At 34.6% G+C, this 25670-nt stretch overlaps 1 protein-coding gene across 6 annotated transcripts in view; it reads right to left on the minus strand.

Moving 5' to 3' along the window:
• Window positions 1-795: 795 nt before the first annotated feature.
• SCN9A (sodium voltage-gated channel alpha subunit 9) overlaps window positions 796-25670 on the minus strand; it is a 101054-nt gene continuing 76179 nt past the window's right edge. For 5 of the 6 annotated variants that reach the window (XM_032594431.1, XM_032594429.1, XM_032594427.1 and 2 more), the window contains 8 exons: window positions 24171-24344; window positions 20485-20607; window positions 16524-16805; window positions 16028-16081; window positions 14735-14872; window positions 7816-7920; window positions 5809-6079; window positions 796-2720 (listed from right to left, as the gene is read on the minus strand). In XM_032594431.1, the coding sequence (XP_032450322.1) occupies window positions 1528-2720; window positions 5809-6079; window positions 7816-7920; window positions 14735-14872; window positions 16028-16081; window positions 16524-16805; window positions 20485-20607; window positions 24171-24344 (2340 nt within the window). In that variant the 3' untranslated portion in view covers window positions 796-1527. Of the gene's footprint in view, window positions 2721-5808; window positions 6080-7815; window positions 7921-14734; window positions 14873-16023; window positions 16082-16523; window positions 16806-20484; window positions 20608-24170; window positions 24345-25670 lie in introns of all 6 variants that reach the window. The other variant, XM_032594430.1, reaches the window with a different exon arrangement.

The raw sequence follows: 25670 nt of genomic DNA on the forward strand, positions 1-25670 counted from the left end.
AAAATGCATCATGGTCATTTCTTTTTAAGCCACTACCAACAAGGACTTTTTAAAGCTAGGCTTAAAATCCCTGGTAGGAGGACAACAGCTAAAGCAAAATGAATATGTGCTTGGTAAACTATAAGCTCAGGGTACTTTATTGATTGATGTAAAATATACCTCATAGTCATAGAATTTTAAGGTGAAGGTGACATTGTCCTCATTTTATAGGTGAAAGAAAAAGGTCCAAAAGGATTAATAGCACAAATTAGGAAAGTAGGTTAGTGGTAAGAAAGCAAGTTGGCAAGAATCCCCACTGAATGATCTTTCACTCATACTAAACACAAGTCTGTGTTGAAAGTATGTAAACCAATTTGACAATAAATTTCATAAAAAAAAAAAAAGAAATCCTGCCATATATTATGACTTGGAAGTCTGCCATACACACATTAGGATGGAAAACAGGTGATGCAGTAAATACTTTGCCCAAGTCATTATCTTCTCAGACATGTACCACAGTATCAAATAGGTTTCTGTACATCAGGAATCACTTCACGGAAGGAAAGTATCAACGTTGCTTTGTGCGAAAGAATGACTTGACAATACTGCATGAGAAAAAGCAGAAAATTGTGACCAAACAGGTGAGGAGTTGGGTCATCACTGGTGTTTTTAGGCAGCACAGTCCGGTGTTAGTTTGTATAAATAATAGAGAATAACGTTTTCTTCACTTCCTCCTTTTCTTCAGTATCTTCACTTTTTTCTTCTTTTGAGGAATGCGATATGTACTTAAAATAATTTTTCATGTTGTATGGTTATTGTATGAACAAAGAAGGATATTTTAAAAGGTGGGCTATGAAGCACAATACTCTACAGGTAAGTCTTATCCTGGTTGGTCTATGAGTCAAGATGAATGAAAAGTATTCCTTGAAATGAATCGCCTACTATGTTTATAATCTCATGGCATTGTATAGGCACATGAAAATTGGTTCTGTTGCGATATAGAATAAATTTAAGCACCTCAAAATATAGAATGACTTCTGTACATGAAGAAGAGTCTTGCTCCCTAATATAACAAGATATATTAACTAAATATTTGTTATTAATGTCCATTCCTTGTATCAGGGTATTTCATTGCAAAGCCAAGGTAAAATACTTTTATAGATATCCAAATGATAGATGCATGTGTGCGGTTGTATTTGCATGGGAAACACGAATATTTACCATTCTGTGAAAAGATGACAAGGCAGATGTGAACATTTTCCACATGGTCTTCTGATTTATTAAAAGCAAATAAAATTAAATCACCTTTGTTTGCTGTAGTCAATAACCCCTATAGAATATTCTTACAATTCTTACAGAATCATCTACCAGTGCAAACACAGCCATCTGCTAATGCTGGCCACCTATTTTAGGGAATCTGAGCTAATCACGGCAATGACTTTGAGACTATTTTGATGAAAAGTTTTGGCATAGACGTCCTTAAAAGAGTCTTATTAACACAAATTTATCACCTTCACAGGCTGTAAACAATATATCAAAAACGAAGCTCTATTTTTTGCTTTCTTTGCCATCTTTCCCTTTGTCTTCTTTTTCTGTTTTGTCTTTTTCATATTTCTCTTTGTCTGGCTTTGTTACACTATCATATGAAGGTGGAGAGACAGTGGATGGGGTTGCATCTGTTTTTTCTGGACTTGAGTTCTCATTAACGTTATCAAAAACCTTATCTTCTTTATTGGGCAAATCATCATCTCGGTTTCCATCTTTTATGTATATACTTGATATATTTTTGACATTTTGCCGTAAGCGGTAACGTCTGTAAGCACGCTGAATGACAGTAGCAGACACATCCTCTTGTTTTCGTTTTAGTGTAGTTGTTATGGGTTCATAGGACACTTTGGAAGGATTTGCTGACATGAACCTTTCTTCCATCTGTGAACGTAGAGAGTCCATCTCTCCGCTTTCACCCAGAACACGCTTTGTAAAAGCAAATAAGATGTCAAGACAATGGATCCGGTCCCCACTGACCATGGGCAGGTCCATGGCAATGAGCTGAACTTTGTTTGGTTTTGCTATGAGGAGAGGAGGATCTAGGGCAGCTGCAAAATCAGAGAGTTTGCTATACTCTATAAACTGGGTGGCATCAGGATCAAACTTCTCCCAAACCTCATAGAACATCTCAAAGTCATCCTCACTCAGGGGCTCAGTACTTTCCTCAGTAGCGACACTGAAGTTCTCCAGGATGACAGCGATGTACATGTTCACCACAACTAGAAATGATATGATGATGTAACTGACGAAATAGAATATCCCAACAGATGGGCTACCACAGTCTCCTTCAACTGAACTTCCAGGATGAACTTTTTTGGGGTCACAATCAGGGGGTGCACTGTTGAGAATAGGCGCTAGCAATCCATCCCAGCCAGCAGAGGTGGTGATTTGGAACAGGCAGATCATGCTGTTGCCAAAGGTCTCAAAGTTGAACATGTCATTAATTCCAGCTTCCTTTTTAACATAAGCAAAGTTGGACATTCCAAAGATGGCGTAGATGAACATGACCAGGAAGAGCAGGAGGCCGATGTTAAACAAGGCGGGAAGGGACATCATCAGAGCAAAGAGCAGCGTGCGGATCCCCTTCGCCCCTTTGATCAGACGCAAGATTCGACCAATCCTGGCGAGACGGATCACTCGGAACAGGGTAGGGGACACGAAGTATTTTTCTATCAGCTCAGCCAGAAACATACCTGGTGAGGAGGGAGGGGATAGAAATAGTTAAATTTCCATGCTACAGAAAATCATGACTTTAAGTATTTTTATCTGCCATCTTATCTCTTACGATTTCAGAACTGTCCTTTTATATTGAAAGCAATTTCATAACAATCAAAAGATTGAGCAATCCCAAAGGAAAATGAAATTATCATTGTGACATTTTCTCTCCTTTTACTCAGTTTGTGGACATTTTTTTCCTCCAAAATAATTTTAATTATAAGGGTAATACGTACTCATGTAGAAAGTTCAAGCAGTACAGTAAAATGCTAAAAAGGAAATATAAATCACCTGAAATATCACCAATTATAATCACTGTTACTATTTTGCTGAGTATCAATTTTGACATTTTTCTATGCAAGCTCACACACACACATTGTCACAGGAATATAATTATGTTATATAAGCATCTTTCATAATTAAAGTCACTTCATCATATGTCATGGAAATATTTCCATACAAATGACAACAAAGTAATTTCTTATAGTTTTACAATGTTCTTTCCAAATAAACACATATTGAAGAAATTTTGTTGTTTTCGCTGAGATGAATATCCAAGTAGGTATATTTTTTCTAGTTACGTGAGCATCATTTGATAATACATTAATAAAAGATCAAACAGTATATTTAAAATTTTTTATCTATCACGAAATCTATCTCCAGAAAGTTTGTACAACTCCTCAGTTATATATGAAAGTGCTCATACCCTGCATGCTCAATTAGTATTGTAATGCTTTATAATTTTTACCAGAAAATCTTTATGATGTTTCAAAACATCTCATTGTAACTTATTTGCATTTTTCTTGGAAAAAATATCTACATTTTTTTCTTATTTATTGGATATTTTGTGTGCTTGTTGGCTGTTTTCAACTTTCTCTTTTGGCCATGTTAAGTCCTTTGCCCATTTCCCTATTGAGATATTTACTATTACTGATTTAGGGAGACTATTTTTCTATTGAAAGTGTTAATCCTTTATTGTTCTTAAATGTTACATAATTTTTTCCCCTGTATTTTGTCTTTCAATCTTTTTGTTTTGGGTAGAGGTAGTGGTTAGTTTTTGTCCATAGAATATTTTGATTTTTATGTAGACATAGTTGTTATTTTTTTCTTCATAGATTCAAATTTGTGAGATGACATAGGAAGGATGATTCAGTTCAGGTTCATTGTTATAAATCTATTTCTTCTTGAATTTATTTTATTTTACACTTTAATCTTTGATTCATGTGATTTTTCTACTGAGCAAATTATTTATCTTCTATATATTTGAAGTTAAATTTTGAATTATCTACTTGAATCTATTGAGCTTTTTAAAACACTGTTTTACTTCATCAGTGTTATAATAGTATAAATATCTAGCAATACTTTAATTTTTCTTCCAGATGAATTTTATAATCATTTAGACTTATATTGCCATTATCTCCATCATGCAAAAAGACTTACTGATATTCTCACTGGGATGACACTTTATTTATAATTAATTTATTTTAAAAAGGGTCATGATTAGAGTGATAGCCTTCTTATCCAAGTAAAAGAAAAGCCTTTCAATTATTTAAGACTTCCTTTATGTATGTTAGCTTCCTCATAGAAGTCTTACGCATTTCTTATTAAAGTTGTTACTAGATATTTTACTTTATTTTTATTGCCAATATAAGTGATATTTTTCTTTAGGTATATTTCCAAATTTTTTGTCCACATATAAAACATTTATGAATATTGATACATGTGATTTAAAATTTGTATCGGGGCGCCTGGGTGGCGCAGTCGGTTAAGCGTCCGACTTCATCCAGGTCACGATCTCGCGGTCCGTGAGTTCGAGCCCCGCGTCAGGCTCTGGGCTGATGGCTCAGAGCCTGGAGCCTGTTTCCGATTCTGTGTCTCCCTCTCTCTCTGCCCCTCCCCCGTTCATGCTCTGTCTCTCTCTGTCTCAAAAATAAATAAACGTTGAAAAAAAAATTAAAAAATAAAATAAAATAAAATTTGTATCTTCTGAAATCTAACTGAATCCATGTTTTTGGTGGATTCTCTTTCATTTTTAAAGAATGCCATAATATGATCTGAAGATGAAGATAACTGGCTCCATGTACCTCTCTGTTTTCTTATCTAATTGCATCAGCCAATACTGTTAAAAATAGAAGTGATAGAGGAACACTCTTTTCTTCTTCCTAATTTAATGGGAATGCTCCCACTATTTTGCTTGTTATTCCTCTGAGATTCCTACCTAAATTTTAATTCGTTTTCTTCTATCTTAATACTTTCTTCTCTTTTTTTCAAAAACTGGTTTTGAATGCCTTTTCGAAGTTACATGGTACTCAATAAGGAAGTTTTAGATCATATGACCTTTAACCCTTCTGGACTGTTTTATCATCTATAAGTTGAATTTGTATTAAATCATCTCTGCAATCTTGTTCTGTCTAAAATTTGTAATTCTTAAAATAAATGAAACCCTAAAATACTGGGCAAAGCTTGTACAGATAATGAAAAAACAAGAGGACAGAAAAACAGCTATGGTAAAGGGGAGAAAGTATACAACCATGTACTGTGATTCACAGACATGACTGAGGTTGGTTGAGAAATGATTGTATTGACAAGTCTTTGCCAAGTATGAAGCCATAAGAAATGAAAATGGCATTTCTTAAGACCTTACCTTCACTTTGAATTTAGAAAGAATTTTCACGCAGAGTCAGGGATATTCTGGCTGTTAGTAATCATTAATCAAGGGACAGTTCTCATATGTGCTAAAATTGGAGGTGATTTCAGATTCTGCATTGGTCTTCCTACCTACATATAGGTCTTTCTACCTTCAACCCTACATATAGACGTAGTTGCTACTTCTGTGAAAAATAATCTTGGAAATCAAATATCAAGAAGTATTACATGCTTGTGGCTTTGAGGCCTATAGCATAAACATAAGAATTCTGACACAGAGGTCTTTGTTTTATTTAGTTTTGTTTTTAAGTTTCCTCCATTATTCATTTTACTAACATATCCAAAAGTAAATTTACATTCAAGAATTCAGAACCTTCTCTGAGCATGTGTGAAGTTTAGTTTGATTCAAAATGGTCTTACCTACAATGGAGAGAATCACAACCACAAAATCAAAAATGTTCCATCCTACAGTGAAGTAGTAATGTCTGAGGGAGATCAGTTTCAGCACACATTCTCCAGTGAAAAGGATAATAAAAACCACATTTATCCAATATAAAACATCAGTCATGTAGTCACTTTGTCCCTCTTTTTCTACCATCATCGTTACCATGTTGAGGCAGATAAGAACCATGATGGTGATATCAAACACTTGGTTTGTTACTAGGTCAAATATACATCCTTGGAATTTGTTCTGTAAAGAAACAAGAATAATATGGAATGTAGAGTAAATTTTGCAAATATCCATTAATCATTATATTAGTAAAAGATTTTTTTTTAAAGTTGTGTCTTCAAAGTTGCATAAATTATCTTTGGTCATAAGTTCTTGATTCTACAAGAGATATTATTCATGAGTTAAATCAAAGTCAGAGTGAATGAAAAGTTTTTGTTGTTGTTGACTTTCAGTATATACCAAACAGACTTCAGTTGGTCATGTATACTAACATTTGCTTTTAAGCTCATCCAACCCTAGTATGTTATATATGAATTGTTTCAGTCACCAGTAATTTTTTACTAAAATACCTCAGCTCTACTACCCGGAGTATTTCAAGTTAATAAAATATCATGTCTCTAAATTTCTACTTTGCCATATTATTTTAACTAATGTGTTGGAGTGTCTTATATGACTGCTGTAGTATCAGAGACTTATATTTTCCTATCTCTTTCATGTATGGAATATGTATTTCCATACATATTCATACTTACAAATCACCTTTCTTTTCAGTCTCACTGTTAGTATTATGCTTTCTAGGAAACATAGCTTCTTCAAAATCCTTTTAGGAAAGGCCTTAAAGCATTTTACCAAGATCAAGTAGGGCATGCAAAAAATTAAATACCAGGGTTTCAAATCCATAGATTGTGATTCAATAGGTCTGGTTGAGACCTGGCAATGTGTCCATTTAAAAAGTGCTGGGTGATCCTCATGTTGCCAGCTGGGTACTAATTGGCTTTGTCTTCAGCCATGACTCTTTGGCAAGGTGTGTTATGTTCAATACAAATTTAAATGCATTATATGCATTTAAATTATATGCATTTAAATTTTTTCCCCCAAGTTGTTAGAGGAATACAAACTATTCTTTGACTGCTTAGACTCACTATTTCCATCTGAGCCCATTCTGGTCTTTGACTTCACAGTAGGAAAAAGTTTAGACTCACAACCAGTCCAACTGCTTCTTTTGCTATTTGTTGCAATATTAAAAATCTTCATGTTAGTTTTACCCTACCGATAGACAGCAATCACTACATCATAAAGTCATTACTTAGATAAATAAGTTTCAATCAAAATTACATTTTATTTGTATTCTCCACAGGCCACTGCACTAATAGTAAGCTGTGTAGCTAATATAAAAGTAAAACCATATATAATTATTTGTAATTTTTATAGGAATATTAAGAACAGTGATAACGTTCAAAATACATATATTCAGTTTTATAAGGCCTTTTATTCAAATATTAGCATTCATGTTTAAGAACTAGCTGTACGTTAAAGATGAATTAAAAATAATTGAAAATTTATATGCTAGAGATATATATGTAAAAATATACAGTTGCCCCTTGGACAACAGTTTTGAACTAAATAAGTCCATTAATCATGGGTTTTTTAAAGATAAATACAGTGCAGTACTGTAAATATATTTTCTCATCTTTATGATTCTCTTAATAACATTTTGTTTTCTCTAGCTTACCGTATATAATACAGTATATAATACATATAACATGTAGAATATGTGTTCATCAACCATTTAGTTTATCAGTAAGATTTTTGGTCAACAGTAGGCTATTAGTAGTTAAGATGTGGAGGAGTCAGAAGTTGATATGCAGATTTTGACTGTGTGGAAGGTTGGTGCCCCTAACCCCTGTGTTGTTTTAAGATGAATTGGTTTTTTTTTCTTTTCTTTTCTTTTCTTTTTTTTATTTTTTTATTTTTACCCCTGGCCGAGGTATTGGCTTTTGTGGTTTCTTAGATCCCAGCTTTTTCATCGCATTATAATATTTCTTCTGTTCTTCTGTCATAAAGATGTCTTGACCTCCAAGGTAAAGAAATAAAAAAATAAATCTAGTTAATATCAGAATCATGGTCTGGATCTTTCTTCAGATCATTAAGACAGGTTAAAAATGTATTAATATATAAATAAAATGCATTTATTATGTGCCACGTAGCTATAAATAAAACCCATCTTAAAGAATTACTTAGATGTAGGCATGTTACTCTCCATAAATAATGTAATGTGCATACGTAAAATATATGTATTACATATAATAATTATTGGCTCAATTTTCTTTTGGTGCAGTAACCCGTGTCATTCTAAACTATGTGCTGGTATTTCATTTTATCTGCTACCTATCTCAGGCATTTTATTGCTAGATTACAAATATATTAGGAAGAGTTATACAAAATAATACTGAACATCTTTTTTGATGATTTGGCTAATATTTGGGACTCTAATGAAAAGTAGGGGTCAAAACCATAGTAAAAATAATTTTATGTTATTTGTATTCATTCATAAATGCCATATTTGTTTAGCACAGAAAAAGAATATACAGTAGTGCCCTCTTATCTGTGGTTCTGCTTCCTGTGGTTTCTGTTACCCATGGTCAACTGTGGTCTAGAAGCAAGTGATCCTCCTGGCATAGGTCAGAAAGTGAATAGTAACCCAAGGCTACATCACAATGTCTGCAGATAGTCACCTCACTTCATCTCATTACATAAACATTTTATCATCTCACACCATCACAAGAAGGGAAGTATAGTACAATAAGATATTTTGAGACAGAGAGACGATATTCACGTAACTTGTATTATGGCATATTGTTCTATTTTATTATTATTGTTGTTAATCTCTTACTATGCCTAATTTATAAATTAGACTTTACCATAGGTATGCATGTAGAAGAAAAAACATGGTACATTTAAGGTTTGGTACTATCTATGGTTTCAGGCACCCACTGAAACATATGCCCTATAGATAATGGGTGGGGGAGACTACTGCACAGTGAACATGTAACACACAATATCTGTGTGTGTGTGTGTGGGGGGGTGTTTGAAGAAACTTGTTAGATACTTTTTTCATTCCAATAAAGAAACTGCAATATAAGCAGGTTATTGGGTGTCAACATTATGTATAATAGTGTTTGAGGTATTGAGGAAATTACCAATGATTCAGGATCCTTGACCTGAAGGACTTCCTAATTGAATAGACAACCTTTAAAATTCAACAGTAAAAATAACTAACTCTAAAGTTTTTTGGGGTCACCTGGGTGGCCCAGTTCGTTAAGCATCTGAGTTTGGCTTATGCCATGATCTCATGGTTTGTGAGTTTGAGCCCCATTTTGGGCTCTGTACTGACAGTGGAGAGCCTGCTTTGGATCCTCTGTCTCTCTCTCCCTGTTCATCCCCAGTTTGCACCCTCTCTCTGTCTCTCGAAACCAACCAACCAACTAACCAACAAACAAACAAACATTGGGGTGCCTGGCTGGCTCAGTCGGTTAAGTGTCTGACTTCAGCTCAGGTCATGATTTTGCCTCTGTGCTGACAGCTGAGACCCTGGAGCCTACTTTGGATTCTGTGTCTCCCTTTCTCTCTGTCTCTCATCTGCTCATGTTCTGTCTCTCTCTGTCTCAAAAATAAATAAACATTAAAAAAATTTAAAAAAGAAAGAAACATTGAAAAAATTTAAATGAAGGTTTTTGATCTTTATTTCACAAAGGGGGCTTAGAAGCTTTATCTGTTCTTTTAGGGTATGCCAATTTTCTTAAAATTATCTGTAATTTTTACAGATTCACACATTTTCTACATTGATGTGTAACATCAACTTTTTAGTTATGGGACAAATTAGTATAATCGATGTAATGGGGAATTTATTTTGAATAATTTTTAGTTCTCGAATCCTTACTTAATTTGTAGGGTTGGGGAGTTAAAGATCATCTGGTTATTGTTTCCCTTTAGTTTTCTTGGATTGGGCAATAGCTTTCTATTATACCGCATTTTAAAAAATGTATCAAATACCTAATGGTAACCAGACTCTGCTTTCTTTCTTAAACTGTTTTAACTCACCTTTATTCTAGTTGATATACAGTCTTTGGTATTTATCTTACATATTCATGCTAGGTATCCAGGAGAGCCTTCAGGCCAATGTTAAGAGAACTACTTATGAGCAGAAGCTGAATGCCATACCATGTCAAGAACTTACCAGAAGAAGCTAGGAAAACACTGGGAAGAGAACTCTGAATTAGAGGTAAAAATCAAAGTGGCAAATTTTAACTTTTCTTAATGATACCTTGTTTGCCAAAATAATAAAAGGTGGGGATAAAACTAGGAGATTACAAAATGCTCTAATAGAGGAATTTGTTTTGTTTGGTTTTACTGTAGCTTTAGAGACCTTGTGCAAAATGTATCCCTTTAAAAGCTAGATGGAAGACACTCTGTAAATCAGGCTGGTCCTTTTCAACGTTACACACTATGTCAAGGCTGTGTTACTTAGTACTTAAGACTGTAGTTCTAGTATCAGATCATCTTTGTTCAAATCCTATCTCTGTTGTCCTTAGGCAAGTTTCTTAATCTCTTTAAGGATAAGTCATCTCATCCTTACAAGAGTAGCTATATCTCAGTTGTCTTGTTCTGAGGATCAACTGAGATCATGTATTCAAAGCACTCAGAATAATGCCAGATACACAAGCCCTCAATAATTGTTAGTTGCTATTACCGTTGTTGTTACTAACCTTCCTAATAAGGTTATAGTTACTAAAAGGGGTTGCTTTACAGCACTCTCAACAATAGCCAAATTATGGAAAGAGCCTAAATGTCCATCAACTGATGAATGGATAAAGAAATTGTGGTATATATACACAATGGAGTACTATGTGGCAATGAGAAAAAATGAAATATGGCCTTTTGTAGCAACGTGGATGGAACTGGAGAGTGTAATGCTAAGTGAAATAAGCCATATAGAGAAAGACAGATACCACATGGTTTCACTCTTATGTGGATCCTGAGAAACTAAACAGGAACCCATGGGGGAGGGGAAGGAAAAAAAAAAAAAAAAGAGGTTAGAGTGGGAGAGAGCCAAAGCATAAGAGACTCTTAAAAACTGAGAACAAACTGAGGGTTGATGGGGGGTGGGAGGGAGGGGAGGGTGGGTGATGGGTATTGAGGAGGGCACCTTTTGGGATGAGCACTGGGTGTTGTATGGAAACCAATTTGTCAATAAATTTCATATATATAAAAAAAAAAATAAAAAAAAAAATAAAAGGGGTTGCTTTACTCAGAATTTACCCATACGTAACCAGGGCTATACTAGGTCTTTGTGTAAATATACTACATATTTTTCCCTTTTGTAACTTGAACCTATTAATAATTTGTGTTCTAATTTTCCAAAGTATGTTTTCTAATGAATTATTAAACTCTTATTATCACATGAACTCATTAAAATGAAAACATTACTTATAGAAGTTATGGGTATTTGGAAAAACTAGTAAAGTGGGGTTGGTTATTAGAAGAGCTATGAGCTGAGACCAAAGCACTAAGTTAAAAAGCCTTAAGAGTCAAGAATACGCTGGGAAAAGAATATGGGCTTTGAAGTCAAACAGACCTTTGGATCCTGAATGCCAATGGACCTGTTGATTGATTTGAAACAAATTACTTATCCTTACCAGGCCCCAGCATATATACTTTTCTATAAAGATGCCACTTTCATTAGCTTGTCTGTGGATTAGATGAATTCACATACACAAAGTTATCTAGCAGAAGATCTCCTATGTAGTAGGTTAATTGAAGTGTCGGTCCTGTTTCTTACTAAGGTGGAAAGAAACCGTAGACCATTCAGAAAAGGTCAGAATATAAAAGGTATGCTTAAATTGCAAATTAAATACTAGAAGAAATGTAGGGGATAGTGGTAGTTGGCAATGCTTCTAAATTAGTAACTTTTGCCTGACAGTAATGGTAATGGTGTCAACCCATCCTATCTTCCTCCAGTGGCAATTCTTGTAAGAGTAACATTTAAAAGCAAGAAGATTAAAGCAGTTAGGGTTGTGGCTGTCCTGTCCATGGTCACATGGCTTTATCTAGATATATGTTTGATTGATCCTATGCAGGGAATATTGGGGAATCATACGTATATGCTTATATACCATATATACACATATATAATGACTAAAGTTGAAAAAAAAATAAATTGAAAATTAGAGTATATTTTGTAAACTTATTTTCAAGGTTAATTATCAATTTTTAGAGATTCTCTGTCTAAAGCCATGAATATATGATAATGTTAGCTAAGTGTGGCTCTCAGATATTAAATGTAAGAATGGAAGATGGAATTTTCAAAATATCTTTGAAAAAAACCTATATTTGAAAATATAAGCATAAATAACATTTAACATTTACTAAATTTCCTTCCAATAGTGAATATCAGTCACGTACAATAATGACATTTCATTTCTTGTACATCTATCTTTTCTTAAATGCTAAGCCAGTATCTAAAATGACTCCCTCTTGGAATCCTACCCTTTATCTTGGAAAGATTTCTTTTCCTGTGGGTGGTGCTACAGTTACAGTAACTCAGCCAACTTTGACAGGAAAATTGATACTTCTTAGATGATTTATTCTCTTGCAAATCACAGATAATACTATAGACTGTACCCACTACAGGCTCTTCATTGAACATATCCCGTATTCCCCATTGCTGCAAATGACTAATGTGGAGACTTAAATGTGGTCCAGGTAGCAGGTAATGCAGAATCTGACCTAGTCTTGGGTCTCTCTTCAGTCATTCTACGCATCATTGCTGGATTCAGTTTTTAAATTAGAACTGAGTTTTCATAGTCCCTGGAAGAAGACTCCAGAATTGGATCTGTGATGAGACTACTTCCTAACTGTCGGATCACACGCAAGTAACACATCCTCTCTGACAGGGGAAGTGGTGATATAATGCCTTTTAGGTTTGCTGTAAAATGCGACTAAGATTACACATGTGGAGTACTTTACACAGAATCAGACACATCATCAAATCATAACAAATGCCACTGTCCTGCCTATATGTGCTCCCTTGCTCAAAATACCTCAATGACACATCAGCTCCTACTGAAAAATATATAATATGGCTTTTCAGATCTGCTCTCAGGCAAGACTTCATCTTGTACTATTTCTCTTTTTAAAATTCCATCTCGGGGCGCCTGGGTGGCGCAGTCCGTTAAGCGTCCGACTTCAGCCAGGTCACGATCTTGCGGTCCGTGAGTTCGAGCCCCGCGTCGGGCTCTGGGCTGATGGCTCAGAGCCTGGAGCCTGTTTCCGATTCTGTGTCTCCCTCTCTCTCTGCCCCTCCCCCGTTCATGCTCTGTCTCTCTCTGTCCCAAAAATAAAAAAATAAAAACGTTGAAAAAAAAAAAGAAAAAAAAATTTAAAATTCCATCTCAAAACTCCATTCAAACTGGATGGAAGGCTATTCCTCCTGGATTATTTCCTCTTATGTCAGCCCTTTGCATGTGCTCACACATTTCTCTATCCCTCCCTGTGGATTATCCATCTTTCTGCCTCTCAGTTTCTACATGTCTTCTTATTAATCTTACAAAGCCTACCAATTGTCACATAAATGTGTTTTTTTCTATTTATATCTATTTTTTCTCTGTCCATTTATTTTGTTGTTGTTATTATTGTTGCTTTTGTTAATTTTTATTACACTTATCACTGTTTCATATTATAGTATTTAGGGATCTGGCATAGTGCAGGGGCTAAAAAATATATGCAGTACATGGGATCAACTACTGACCTTATCAGAACTATCACTTACTAGATGCATGATCTTGGGTACATCACTTAACCTTTTTGTGGCTGCCCACGTTTATCAGACAAAGTCAATAATAATAATAATAATAATAATAATAATAATAATAAATTTTAGGGTGGATATTTTAGGTTGAATTGTGTCCCCCCAAAAAGATATTTTAAAGTCCTAGCCCCTAATACTTCAGAATTACCTTATGTGGAAATGTTGTCATTGTAGATGTAATTAAATCAAGGTGAGGTCATACTAGAGAAGAGTGAGCCTTTAATCCACTATGACTAGTGTCCTCATAAGTAAAGGATAGAGACACAGAGAGGGAAAACACTCCATGTGACCATGGAGGCAGAGACTAAAGATATGCTGCCATAAGGCAAGTAACACTTGAGCTACCAGAAGCTACCAGAAGCCTTCCCAAAAGGCTCTAAAGAGAGCATGGCCCTAACAAAACTTTGATTTTGGACTTGCAGCCTCCATAACTGTGAGAGAATAAATTTCTGTTGTTTGAAGCCACCAGTTTGTGGTACTTGGTTATAGGAGCCTTAAAAAATTAATACAGTTGATGTGAAAGTTAATGAAACACAAATCTCAGGAAAGTATCTTACTTGCAACATTCAACAAATCTTAATTTCCACCACATATATCATTGCTTCTGCTATGATACAAACTCCCTGAAGTCAGGAAACATATCCTGTGCTGTTGTCCATCAAGGGCCAGCCCAATGTATACCACACAGAGCAGTGGCTCAGAGAATGAATGAAGTAACTCCTTATGAAATATGCTTTGAATAAACAATTAGTGCATTAATTTTTCTTAATTAGTCAATCCTCTATAGCGAACATTGACAAAAACTCAATACTTGTCATATTGCTTAAAAATATGATAGAAGATAATTATTTTCTGTGCAGAGATAAATGAGATTAAGCACATCTGTATTCAATTATTTAAAAAAATAAATGAAGTTATAATGAAGCTAATCACTAATTGTTATCAAATTAAATTTCAAATCATATTTTTAGGAAAATAATTTTTCATATTTTTCAGTACAGTAAAAAAAAAACCCTTAAAATACTTATCTTTTTTTTCTGTTGGTTGAAATTATCTATGATGACACCAATGAATAAGTTCAAAGTGAAGAATGATCCAAAGATGATAAAGATGACAAAATAAATATACATGTAGAGGCTGTATTCATAGATGGGCTGCTTGTCTACCTATAAGATTAACAAAAGTTAGCAGCATATTGACAATAACATTAATGATTTTGTTTTTTACATGGTCTGACAAGTTAATCCAGACAGTGCTATCCTCGGTGAACTTGGCTTTTCAGAAGCCATAGCATCTTGAGGATCAGCCTAAACCTTCTTAAAATTTATTCAACATTAAGCATTAAGCGTTAAGCAATAAATATTTATTGCATGCTTACTATGTACATGAATATAATCTTCAAATGACTACAAAGGACTTAACCATATGTAGTACTTGTTCTCAGATTGGTAGGACAGACAATCTGGTAACTAACTGAACTAAAGTATGTTATTTATTTCCAGAAAAAAAAACTGTAAAGAATGTGATGCCATATTTATTTAAATTTTATTGATTTTTTTTTCTTCATTTGATTACACAAATGTCTTCACTGGATTTAACTTCTTAGCATGGAACTCATTTCACATAAACCCTTCCAGAGCATTTTAAACATAAAAACAACAAAATCTATGAATAAAAAAATTTAAGGGGCGCCTGGGTGGCGCAGTCGGTTGAGCGTCCGACTTCAGCCAGGTCACGATCTCGCGGTCCGTGAGTTCGAGCCCCGCGTCAGGCTCTGGGCTGATGGCTCAGAGCCTGGAGCCTGTTTCCGATTCTGTGTCTCCCTCTCTCTCTGCCCCTCCCCCGTTCATACTCTGTCTCTCTCTGCCCCAAAAATAAATAAACGTTGAAAAAAAAAATTTAAAACCCATGAATAACTTATGATATTTAATTTTTATTTTGATAAATGTATTTATTGAGCACTTATTGCCTGGGTGTGCAAAGTGCTCTACTTACATTTTCTGGTTGGTTCCTCAGAACAATCCCATGACACGGACAGTAATTTTTTTTTTTCTTTTTACAGCCAATAAACAAGCTGAGAGAGGCAAAGTAATTTGCTCAAAGTCAGTTACAGAGCTTATATATGATAGAGCCAGAATTTGAGTCAAGCTCTGTCCCCAAATGCTGCACACGTCATCACTAGGCTATTATTGGGTGGAAAGAAGTTCTTCATTTTGTGTGTACGTACCAAGGGCTCCTTGGAGCTACTATTTGAAAATGGCTGACCTAAACTCAGGAGCTTTAAAAACTGTAGAGCTTGTGTTATATTGACCAATACTTACATTAACAGAATCAACAGCTGCATACATAATATCCATCCATCCCTTAAATGTTGCCTGTAAATATAACAATAGAATCTGAATGTGAAGCTCACACTCTAAAATAGCCATACACGAATTCAGTCCATTTATTGTTACATTTATTAAGTGATATCAAATCACTGAATTTTACTGTATTTCAAAATATCAATTTAATATAAAGATGCTATGTCGAGCACCAAAAGGACATAGTGCCAAGTCACATTGTAAATCTTAGTCCTAGTTAATTATTTCCAGGTTGTTACAATTCCTGAAAATTTTGCACATGAACTTTAATTTTTCCAGAGGTAGAGTTTTCCAGAACATGTTTTATAGACACATGTTCTATGAAAGACCAAGTCTCTTTTTAAAGTCACAAAGTACATTATCTTTAACTTCTAGTTAATAGATTAAACAATGAATTATATCCTTCATCCAGAGTCCACTACAATATCAAGCATTCATGACAGGGCTCACTTACAACTTGAAGCAGAGACAGGTAACCAAGTCCAACATTATCAAAGTTCACCTTCAGGTTTTTCCACCGCACATTTTGACTAATGTTCATCAGTGCAGAACAGTCGGAACGATTTTTAACTAGACTTGTTGGAAAACGTGACCCATCTGTGGTATTAACACACTCATAGAACTTCCCAGCAAACAAATTTACTCCCATGATGCTAAATATTAGCCAGAATATAAGACACACAAGTAGCACATTCATGATGGAAGGAATTGCACCTATGAGTGCATTCACGACCACCTAGTATTCAAAGGAAAGAAAAGGATGATTAGGATTAGTAAAAATGTTAAATGGTCCACATTAATGAAACACAATGCAGAATTAAGGAAATTAGAAAAGCCACCCTTACATGTTTAAGACATCAAATCACCAAGCAACATGTATTAACTATCTATGCTTAGTAGTATGCCAACCAAGACAAACGAGACAGGAGCCCTGTGATCAATAAGCTTACTTAAAATAGTTGATAAACACATTGAAAGTATTAGCAACAGTGAAAAACAAAGTAGCTAAAAATGGTACCATAGCTTAAATAAATGAAAAAATAAAAATAATAAACCAAAAACCTGATATATGTAAGGTGAAGTCGAAAATCTGCATAATCTAGGGAAAAAAAAAGAAATTTCTAAGCATAAATGATAAAAAATAAATAAAATGTACATTTAAAGGTCAGTGCTAGCCCTAGATTTGTCAGTGCTAAAATTCTCCTATATAGAGAAACCACTGGTGTATATAAGCTGGAGTTAAGGTTGGGAGTCTTTCAGCGTATGAACCCCTTATATTTAATTGGTTCTGCTAGTTGTATGGTGCTGAATTCAATTAAGACCTTGGGACCTCAGTTTCTTCATCTACAAAACGAGAGCCATCTGTTCAAATTTATTATTCTAGCTCTAAATATACTTTATATATAAGTCCTTGGCTAAATATAGATAACGCTTGCCTTGGTTAAAATAAAAATGAAATAGTTTATCATTAGTTAATACTTCCTTTATTTCAGCTTTTCAGCATTTCCACTGCTATTAATCACTGGTGCCTCTTGCCATTCCAATTTTCCTGCATGGAGACTATTGTAGCATTTATCACTCTCCAGATTTTCTTAATTACCCCATCTTTCGAAACCTACCTGTCTTTTTATATTTCAGCTCTAGTTTGTATTTGAGTCCAAATGTGTTAAAGACTAATTTGTTAAGTGAGAGCACTGTGCTCCCTCTTTTTTCCAAGCAGTGAAACATTAAGAATCTTTGACCATCTTTGAGATTTTCTAGAGCAGGGGTTGGTGAGCATTTTCTTAAGTATTTTTAGGCTTTGAGGGTTATATGTTCTCTGTTGCAAGTATTCAATTCTGCTCCCGTAGCAATAGATTATAAACAAATGGGCATGGCTGAGAGGCAATAAAACTTCCTTTACAAAACGGGCAATCAGCCCGTGGGCTTTAGTTTGTTGACCTCTGACCTAGAGCAATAGTACCGTAGGGTCTGTGGGCCACTGAGCTTCCATGCCAGCATAAAATTCTATGAAAAACATCATGGTTGTATTTTTTTTTTTTTAACGAAGAGATGATTCATAGTGTTATGAGATCCTTAGAGTGTACGTGACACTAAAAGGGTTAGGAAACACAGGAGTAGAGAATAAAGTTCAAAGTGGTCAACTCTTGTTCAAGCCTATGCTTTCATCCTCACTTCCTGCTAACCTCCACACTGTGCTTATCACTGAGGCACATTTTTCCTTCTAGTCCTTGCTCAAACAAGCCTTGCACACTCAACCCTATGTTTCTCTACCAGCTAGCATCTCTGCCTGGAATGTCTAGGTGCCTGGGGGTTGAGGCCCACTATTTCAGTCCTGGCTCCGAAGTCACCTCCTTGTGAGGCCTTCCTAGACTTCCCAAGGTAGCTACTCTAGCCTCCATGGTCCTGTAGTACTGTGTGCTTACCATTTCATAGCAGATGTCATAGAGTAACCACTGTTTCCCTGTCTGTCTCTCCATGACTTTTGTCCCCACTCAGTCTTGGGGGACTGGGGTCTCTTCACCATTGTACTCTTTTTATAGCCTAATAGCTGACACATAGTTGGTGTTTAAAATGTTTGCTGAAAGAATGTGAGTAATGGTGGTCTCTGAGGGAGATAGGTACATATCGGTCTGATGAGCAGCCATTTGGGAAAGTCAATAAGCTTGAGATCCTCAAGATTCAAAGGAAGCTAACTACATAATGCCTCAAATCATCATTTCATTTACTCTTCAGAATGATCCTGCAGTGGGAAGGAACATATCCTTTTATGTGGTTAATAAATGCTACAGAGATATATCTGCTCCTCCAAATCTATTAAAACATTCTCCAATTATTGATAAAAAACAAACAGCAAAGAGGGTAGAATAATAGGCTAGCTTAATTGCTGAGGGAAGTAGATTGTAGGGTAAAATACATTCTTTGTTCAAGAAAATGCAGTAGATGGTCTGTGTGAGTCCAGATGGGAGTCATAAGTTCCAGATCAATTGTAACATTCTACCAATGCTCAAAAAACGAAGTTAATGTCAATGGATTCCAATACTATCTTTCTGTGTGATAACACAACTTGTAATTTTTCAATTCTTATATGATAAAAGTATTGAATTACACTTATGAATATTTGTGTATAATTATGATCTCTCACATACACTGGAGCCATTATACATTGGATGCATTCAACACTAGACATGACAGTCATAGTTTAGCAGGGATAACCCTGAAGATCTGCTAGATTAAAAGATCTCTGATTTTCACCTGAGGCTTCAGATTTCTGAGCCCCACCCCAGAGTTCATGACTCAGTAGGTCTGGAGGAGGGCCTGGGCATCTGCATTTCTAATAAATTCTTAGATGATGCTGATGGCTGGTCTGTAGATCACACTTCAGTGAGATAGACTAATCTGCGTGTTAAGTTGTTCAGAGACTACAGGTAGAGAGGCAGTCAGATAAACAAGTACAAAATAATATAATAAGGATTTTGTGTGTCTGAACATAAAGGGAGGATGATCACTTATGCCTGGTGGTGAAGAGACAAAGCAAATATAAATTAGGGCTTAATGGCTGGGTAGGTGTCTGCTATATTGGGGAGCTAGGGTTGAGACAGGGCAGGGAGAAGCACTCTCAGCCAAGAGAACGACAGAAGCATGAGAAAGCAGGTATAAACATGGTAAAAAAATAAATTTGAGGAGAGCAGAAATAAGTGAGGATATGGACTATTTAGAGAAAATAAGGTCATTGTCCCGTATGTATTTTATGAAGTTGCTGGTTTAATACAGCTCTGAAAGCTAGGTTGCTAGTAATTATTTTTCTCACCTTGTTTGTCTCTGCAAAATGGTCTCTTTTCAGGCACCATGCCGTCTTGTGCAAATTCAGTAAATTTTCAGAGCTTTAGTTTTCTCAAATGCAATTTGGATATCATTCAACTATTATTGAAACATTTATTTTAAGGATGAAATTTAAGGTGGTGGCTGATGCCCCTTGACTTCCCTGATTTTTCTTATGACTCCTACCAGGGTAGCTCTTTAAAAAAATATATTTTTTGAACACCTGATACAGGCAAGTCCTTGATGACTGGTATTTGGGAGATGTTATCAGATCTAATAGTGTCTCCTTCACCTAAATTTCCTAGCACAGGGAAGATTTTCATTTAAAAAGGGAGAAGTCACTTATTTGGATTACTGCCTAACAGTATTACGTGAAGGAGGCATTATTGTATTTGATTTACTCTTTGTTAAACAATATGCACTGAATACTGTGTATATGCATATCTATACACATATATAAACATTACATCTATATATATACATACATATATGTGTATATAAACAGTCCATAATTTCTACATACTTATTTTTCATACTTTATACTCCATTTAGAAAATAAGAATATTATACTAGAACGTTTAGCATTTTCTTACCCTCATTCCTTCAAATCTAGATAAAGCTCTTAGAGGTCTTAAAGCTCTAAGTGTCCGAAGGGATTTAATGGGGCCAAGGTCTGAGTAGCCGAGAGTGTTTGCGACTAAAGTAACCAAAGAAACCTACAAAAAATAAAATTTTCATTAATCATTTCAATGAAATAATAAAGCATAAAGAGGAAAAGTCAAATTCAAAGATCACTAACAGCAGACCAATAAGAATAATATGATTTTAAATATCAAATTGTCTAGTCATTGGCTAAAAATAGGTAAGATGTGCTTTTGTTAAGGAAATATATTTAAAGAAAGGTTAATGAAAATAAAAGAAGTAATAGAAGGAAAGTAGTTTCTTAGCCTGAATAAAAATCACACATTCTTTTTACACGTTTGTAGTCAATGATCATATAATTGCTTATTAATATGTTTATGCTTGATATATTTAATTAGATATGCTATATATTTAACTAGAGCAACTTATGTTATACATTTATGCTATGCATTTAATTAGAGCAACTATCAAAATTTCAATTATAATAAAACCCAGGGCATAAGAAAGTGTGTGATTTTGAAGCTAAGTCATAAGAGTGTGGCATTAATTCAGCCAAACCTATGTCTCAGTGTAAACATTATTCAAAAGCGTTTTGAAGACTCATGATTTTGAGACGGAGTTAATTCCCTACAAGGCTGTTCTGCCTTGTGATTTATCAGAACTGGCACCAAAAAGATTTACCTAGTAATAGACACTGGGAGAAAAATCTCAATTGTATTGAAGAGAGCAAAAAGTAGATGATCTCACTGGCTTTGCAATCAACACAGACATACGGACCTTCATCATGTGAGACCTGCCACAATTACCATGATCAGTATGCAACAGAAATTAGTGTTCTTACAATAAACTATCTTAGAAGAAAGATCATGGACAGAAATAAAATCAATACACATTTTGGTAATAGAGCAATGAGCTCCTCAATGACCTTACATCTGGATCTGTAAATGCATGAAGTCTCTGAGTGCGTTCCATTTAAAATATTCATTTGTTGTTACACTGCGTGTAGCAGGAAGTAATGTCTAAGAACAATGTCCAGAATGCAGCTTTTCATTATGAATGAAGTAATGACTAAAAGATTCAAGTTTTCCAGGGAAGACTAGGAACACCTGGGTCATTGTTCTTATATTTAACTATTGACAGAGTAGAAAAATTCAGCGCTCACAAGTTCACTGCTCCTGCTATCAGAGACAAGTAAACTGATTTATGAATCAAAATGCGTTGAAGACTTTTGTTCTTTCTCATACAGTTACTTCCAAATGCCTCAATGTTGTGCAGGTTTGGTGGCACAGTAGTGAGCATAGCTGCCTTCCAAATGTCTCAGTGTAACATTGTTTATTTTTAAGTCCTTTATATTATATGTCCAGCAGAACTAATTGTCTGTCCCTCATATCATTTGAAATTCACCCAAGTCACTCAGGTCTATTATTTTCCACTTAAATACACTTAAGAAAATGTACTTTTTAATCAGGATAACAAGTATTCCCTTTTAATCAGGAAAAAAAATTTTCAAATGCTTATTATAATTTTTTTAATGTTTATTGATTTTTGAGAGACAGAGCATGAGCAGAGGAGGGGCAGAGAGAGAAGCAGACACAGCATTCAAAGCAGGCTCCAGGCTCTGAGCTGTCAGCACAGAGCATGATGTGGGGTTCGAACTCACAAGTCTTGAGATCATGACCTGAGCTGAAGCTGGATGCTTAACAGACTGAGTCACCCAGGTGCTCCTCTCTTTCTTAAAATACATCCTTGTAAACTTAAAATACATACTTGTAAACTTCTATTTCACAGGCTGAGTGATGAAAGTAACTATGTTTGTGATAATGTTTTTAAAAGTTTTTAAATACCTTAAATATTTTATAATAACCCATAAAAGACACAATCATATTTAATGGTTAAGAGAAAAGAAAAGAAAAAGCCTACATTCTTTCTATCATTTCTTCTTATTTTGTTTAGCCTTTCTTTAAATCTATTATGTTACAAAAGCATCTTTCTTACCATTTATTTTTCTATCTAGTAACTAGGTAACATATATATAAAGGTAAATTAAAAAAAATCAAACAATATGAAATCAGTAACATAAAGTATCAAAAATTAGAGATCAGATCTCACAGAGAAAGCCTAAGATAACATAAGAGGTGTAATGTATACCTATATCTCAATAAAAATATTGTTTTTGCATATCACCTATATAGAAAGCAAAATGTTAATTATTGTTTTTAATATTTTATATTTTGACCTGTTAAAAAGAACTTACTAAGCTTTGGATAACAATTGAGAAATTAAACTTTTGAGTAGAAATGATGAGTTTTGTTTTAATTTTGTAGTCAGATTTTGCTATTTATAGTCATTCTTACTTGTAATTTTGATATCTATGAATGATGCTATATTTTTCTTTTCTGAAAAGTTTAATGATGCAAACTGGTGGTTAAATGTTAGAGCACTTGTTAACATTATAAATATTTGCATGTTGCCCTCTAATTCCAGACATCAGATGGAAAACAACTCCCTAAAAATTATAACTTATTATAAGATGTCCTTTCCCTAGCCACAAAGACTAGATTTTGGAAAATCTAGGGAAATTAGTAATAGATGGAAGAACATAAATCATTCTGAGAAAAATTAGATTTGGATATTGAGGTCAAAAATTAACTTAAAAAAGCCTTTTAAAATAATATAAAATATAATAACATAATTATTATATGTGATATATTATTAAATTATATTATTAAAATATAAAATAAAACAGAGAACACTAAACAAGAATAAATTGGATGTTGCACCATTTCTATTTGAGATGCCTTAATCTCACAGCTATTTTAGGATCTCTTTCTTATTTCAACAAGATTCCCAAAAAAATATTTTTGCTTTGTTAAAAATAATTTGTAAACTTAACCTTGCTTATATATTTTCCATCATTCAAGTGTTGAACAGTTCTCTGAATTTATTACTTGACATTGTCAATGCCTATTTTTCTGTTCCATTGCCACTCCAGAGATTAAGGGTAGGTTGGATGTTTCAGGTGGGGACAAGAGTGTGACTCATTTTGGTTTTCCTTTTCATTGTGAAAGAGATGAATATTTTGAAATTCATGCCTCTCCATTTCCCTAACACAGAGTTATATAGCTTTTGTGTCACCACTTTTACATAACTTTCAGCTAACACATCAGCTTGATACATCCCTTATTGTCTCTTATTTTCTAATTTTATATTGTAAAAAAAAATCAATATTTTATCTTTTTAATCTATGCCTCTACCCTCTTCCATTCCCACACCCACCTCCTAGTGTTTCATTTTGTTCTTATTCCCAACAGGAATGATATTTGAATTATGTATACATACGTGTATATAAAATCACATTTTCTCTTACTGCAGAAAACACATGCAAAGTAAATTATAAATGTTAGAATGGCACAGAAAATAATTTGCATTCATTGAATAATTTCTCTTTTAATACTCCTTACAGAGATATTTCTACTGGCTATATTAATATTTCAAAAAAAACCCACAAATGTATAGTCTGAAAGTACAAGAAGCTAACCAAAATTAAAATATGATAACAAACAACATTAATGAAGGTTCTTCAGAACACTTATTTATAAGAATACAGCCTCTTTTAAAATTTAGTCAAAGTACCTACATCAACAATTAAGAAATCCAGCCAACACCAGGCATTGGTGAAATACGTTTTATAACCATATGCTACCCATTTTAGAAGCATTTCCAGAATGAAGATGTAAGTGAATATCTTGTCAGCATACTCGAGGATAATCTTAATGGTCTTTTTCTTTTCAATATATATATCTTCAAAAGCCTGTGAAAATAATAGTCAAATTTCAATTCATATCCAACTTAAAGCTTATGATTCATAACAAACACAGGAAATAAAGTTCTGGTGAAGAAACCACTGAAAGCTAATACTGTTATGGGCTAGCTGACTTTCTTCTGGTTTACAGCAACTATATAACACTTAGTTTTAGACTACTTACCAGTATGCACTGCTGGGCACCAGAGATTAAGGGAAAGGATGTAAAGAATAAATTTTATAATCCTCTAAAAAGAACCATGATCTCTCATACTTGCAGCAATTTCCACTTTTTCTGACTCCCCTTTATCTCTCTCCAAATGGGATAAATCTTAATAACTTAAGACATGATTCCCAGATCAGCTTGTCATATATATTTTTCTCACCCTGCACTCTCTTTCACACCACCAGTAGGATTTGGAGACTCTCCTCCAGTTCTTATATGTGTGTTCACTCCCAGTGCCTAGCACTGTGTCAAGAACACAGTAGGAGACAAGGAAAAGTTTGCTCAATGAATGAACGAATACAGTATCTTAACAGGGCTGTAGAACACAGAGGATTTCTTTCTTTGAATCTTGCACAATATTTTATCATTCATTGAAAGCTTAAGCTCTACAAATCACTATTTACATTCATTCTGTGAATGCAGCACCTTTTAACACTCTTCTAGAACTTTTAGTAAGTGACAGATGATGATTCTATGACCACAGTCACAAGTCCCTTGGGAAATAATTTGAATACACTTAACAAATTCAGCTCAGTGAGGACACTGAAAATGACTGCTGACCTAAACAGGTGTAGAGCATTAGGATTTTCCTTCTCTCTCTCTCTCTCTCTCTCGAGCATGAACTGGGAAGAGAGGCAGAGGCGAGGAGAGACAGAGAATCTTGAACAGGCTCCACACTCAGTGTGGAGCTCGACACAGGGCTCAATCCCATGACCCTGGAATCATGACTTGAGCTAAAATCAAGAGTTGGATGCTCAACTAAGTGAGCCACATGGGCACCCCAGTATTCTCTTTCTTGTTTAAGCAATATTCACTTTGTGGAAGAACATGAAAGTCAAAGGACCCGTACCCTTATAGTGGTTGACATTATGCTACCCATCCATAGCCATGGGCTTGTCCACTTTCTTCTTATTATTATAAGTCCTTCTATCAATACTTTCAAAATGATCCTTGGCACTTATTGCAAACTGTTGGTATCAGTATTGAAGAAGGCAGAGAAGTTGGGACATAGACAATGGGCAGACCTACCAAGATGATAAAAGAGATTCTAGCACCTAGGAGAGGTTCTGAAAGTCAGTGGCACTGAAGTACAAGAATAAACTTCCAGC

Source organism: Lynx canadensis, chromosome C1 (genome assembly GCF_007474595.2).
Source record: "Lynx canadensis isolate LIC74 chromosome C1, mLynCan4.pri.v2, whole genome shotgun sequence".
Lineage (NCBI taxonomy): Eukaryota > Metazoa > Chordata > Mammalia > Carnivora > Felidae > Lynx > Lynx canadensis.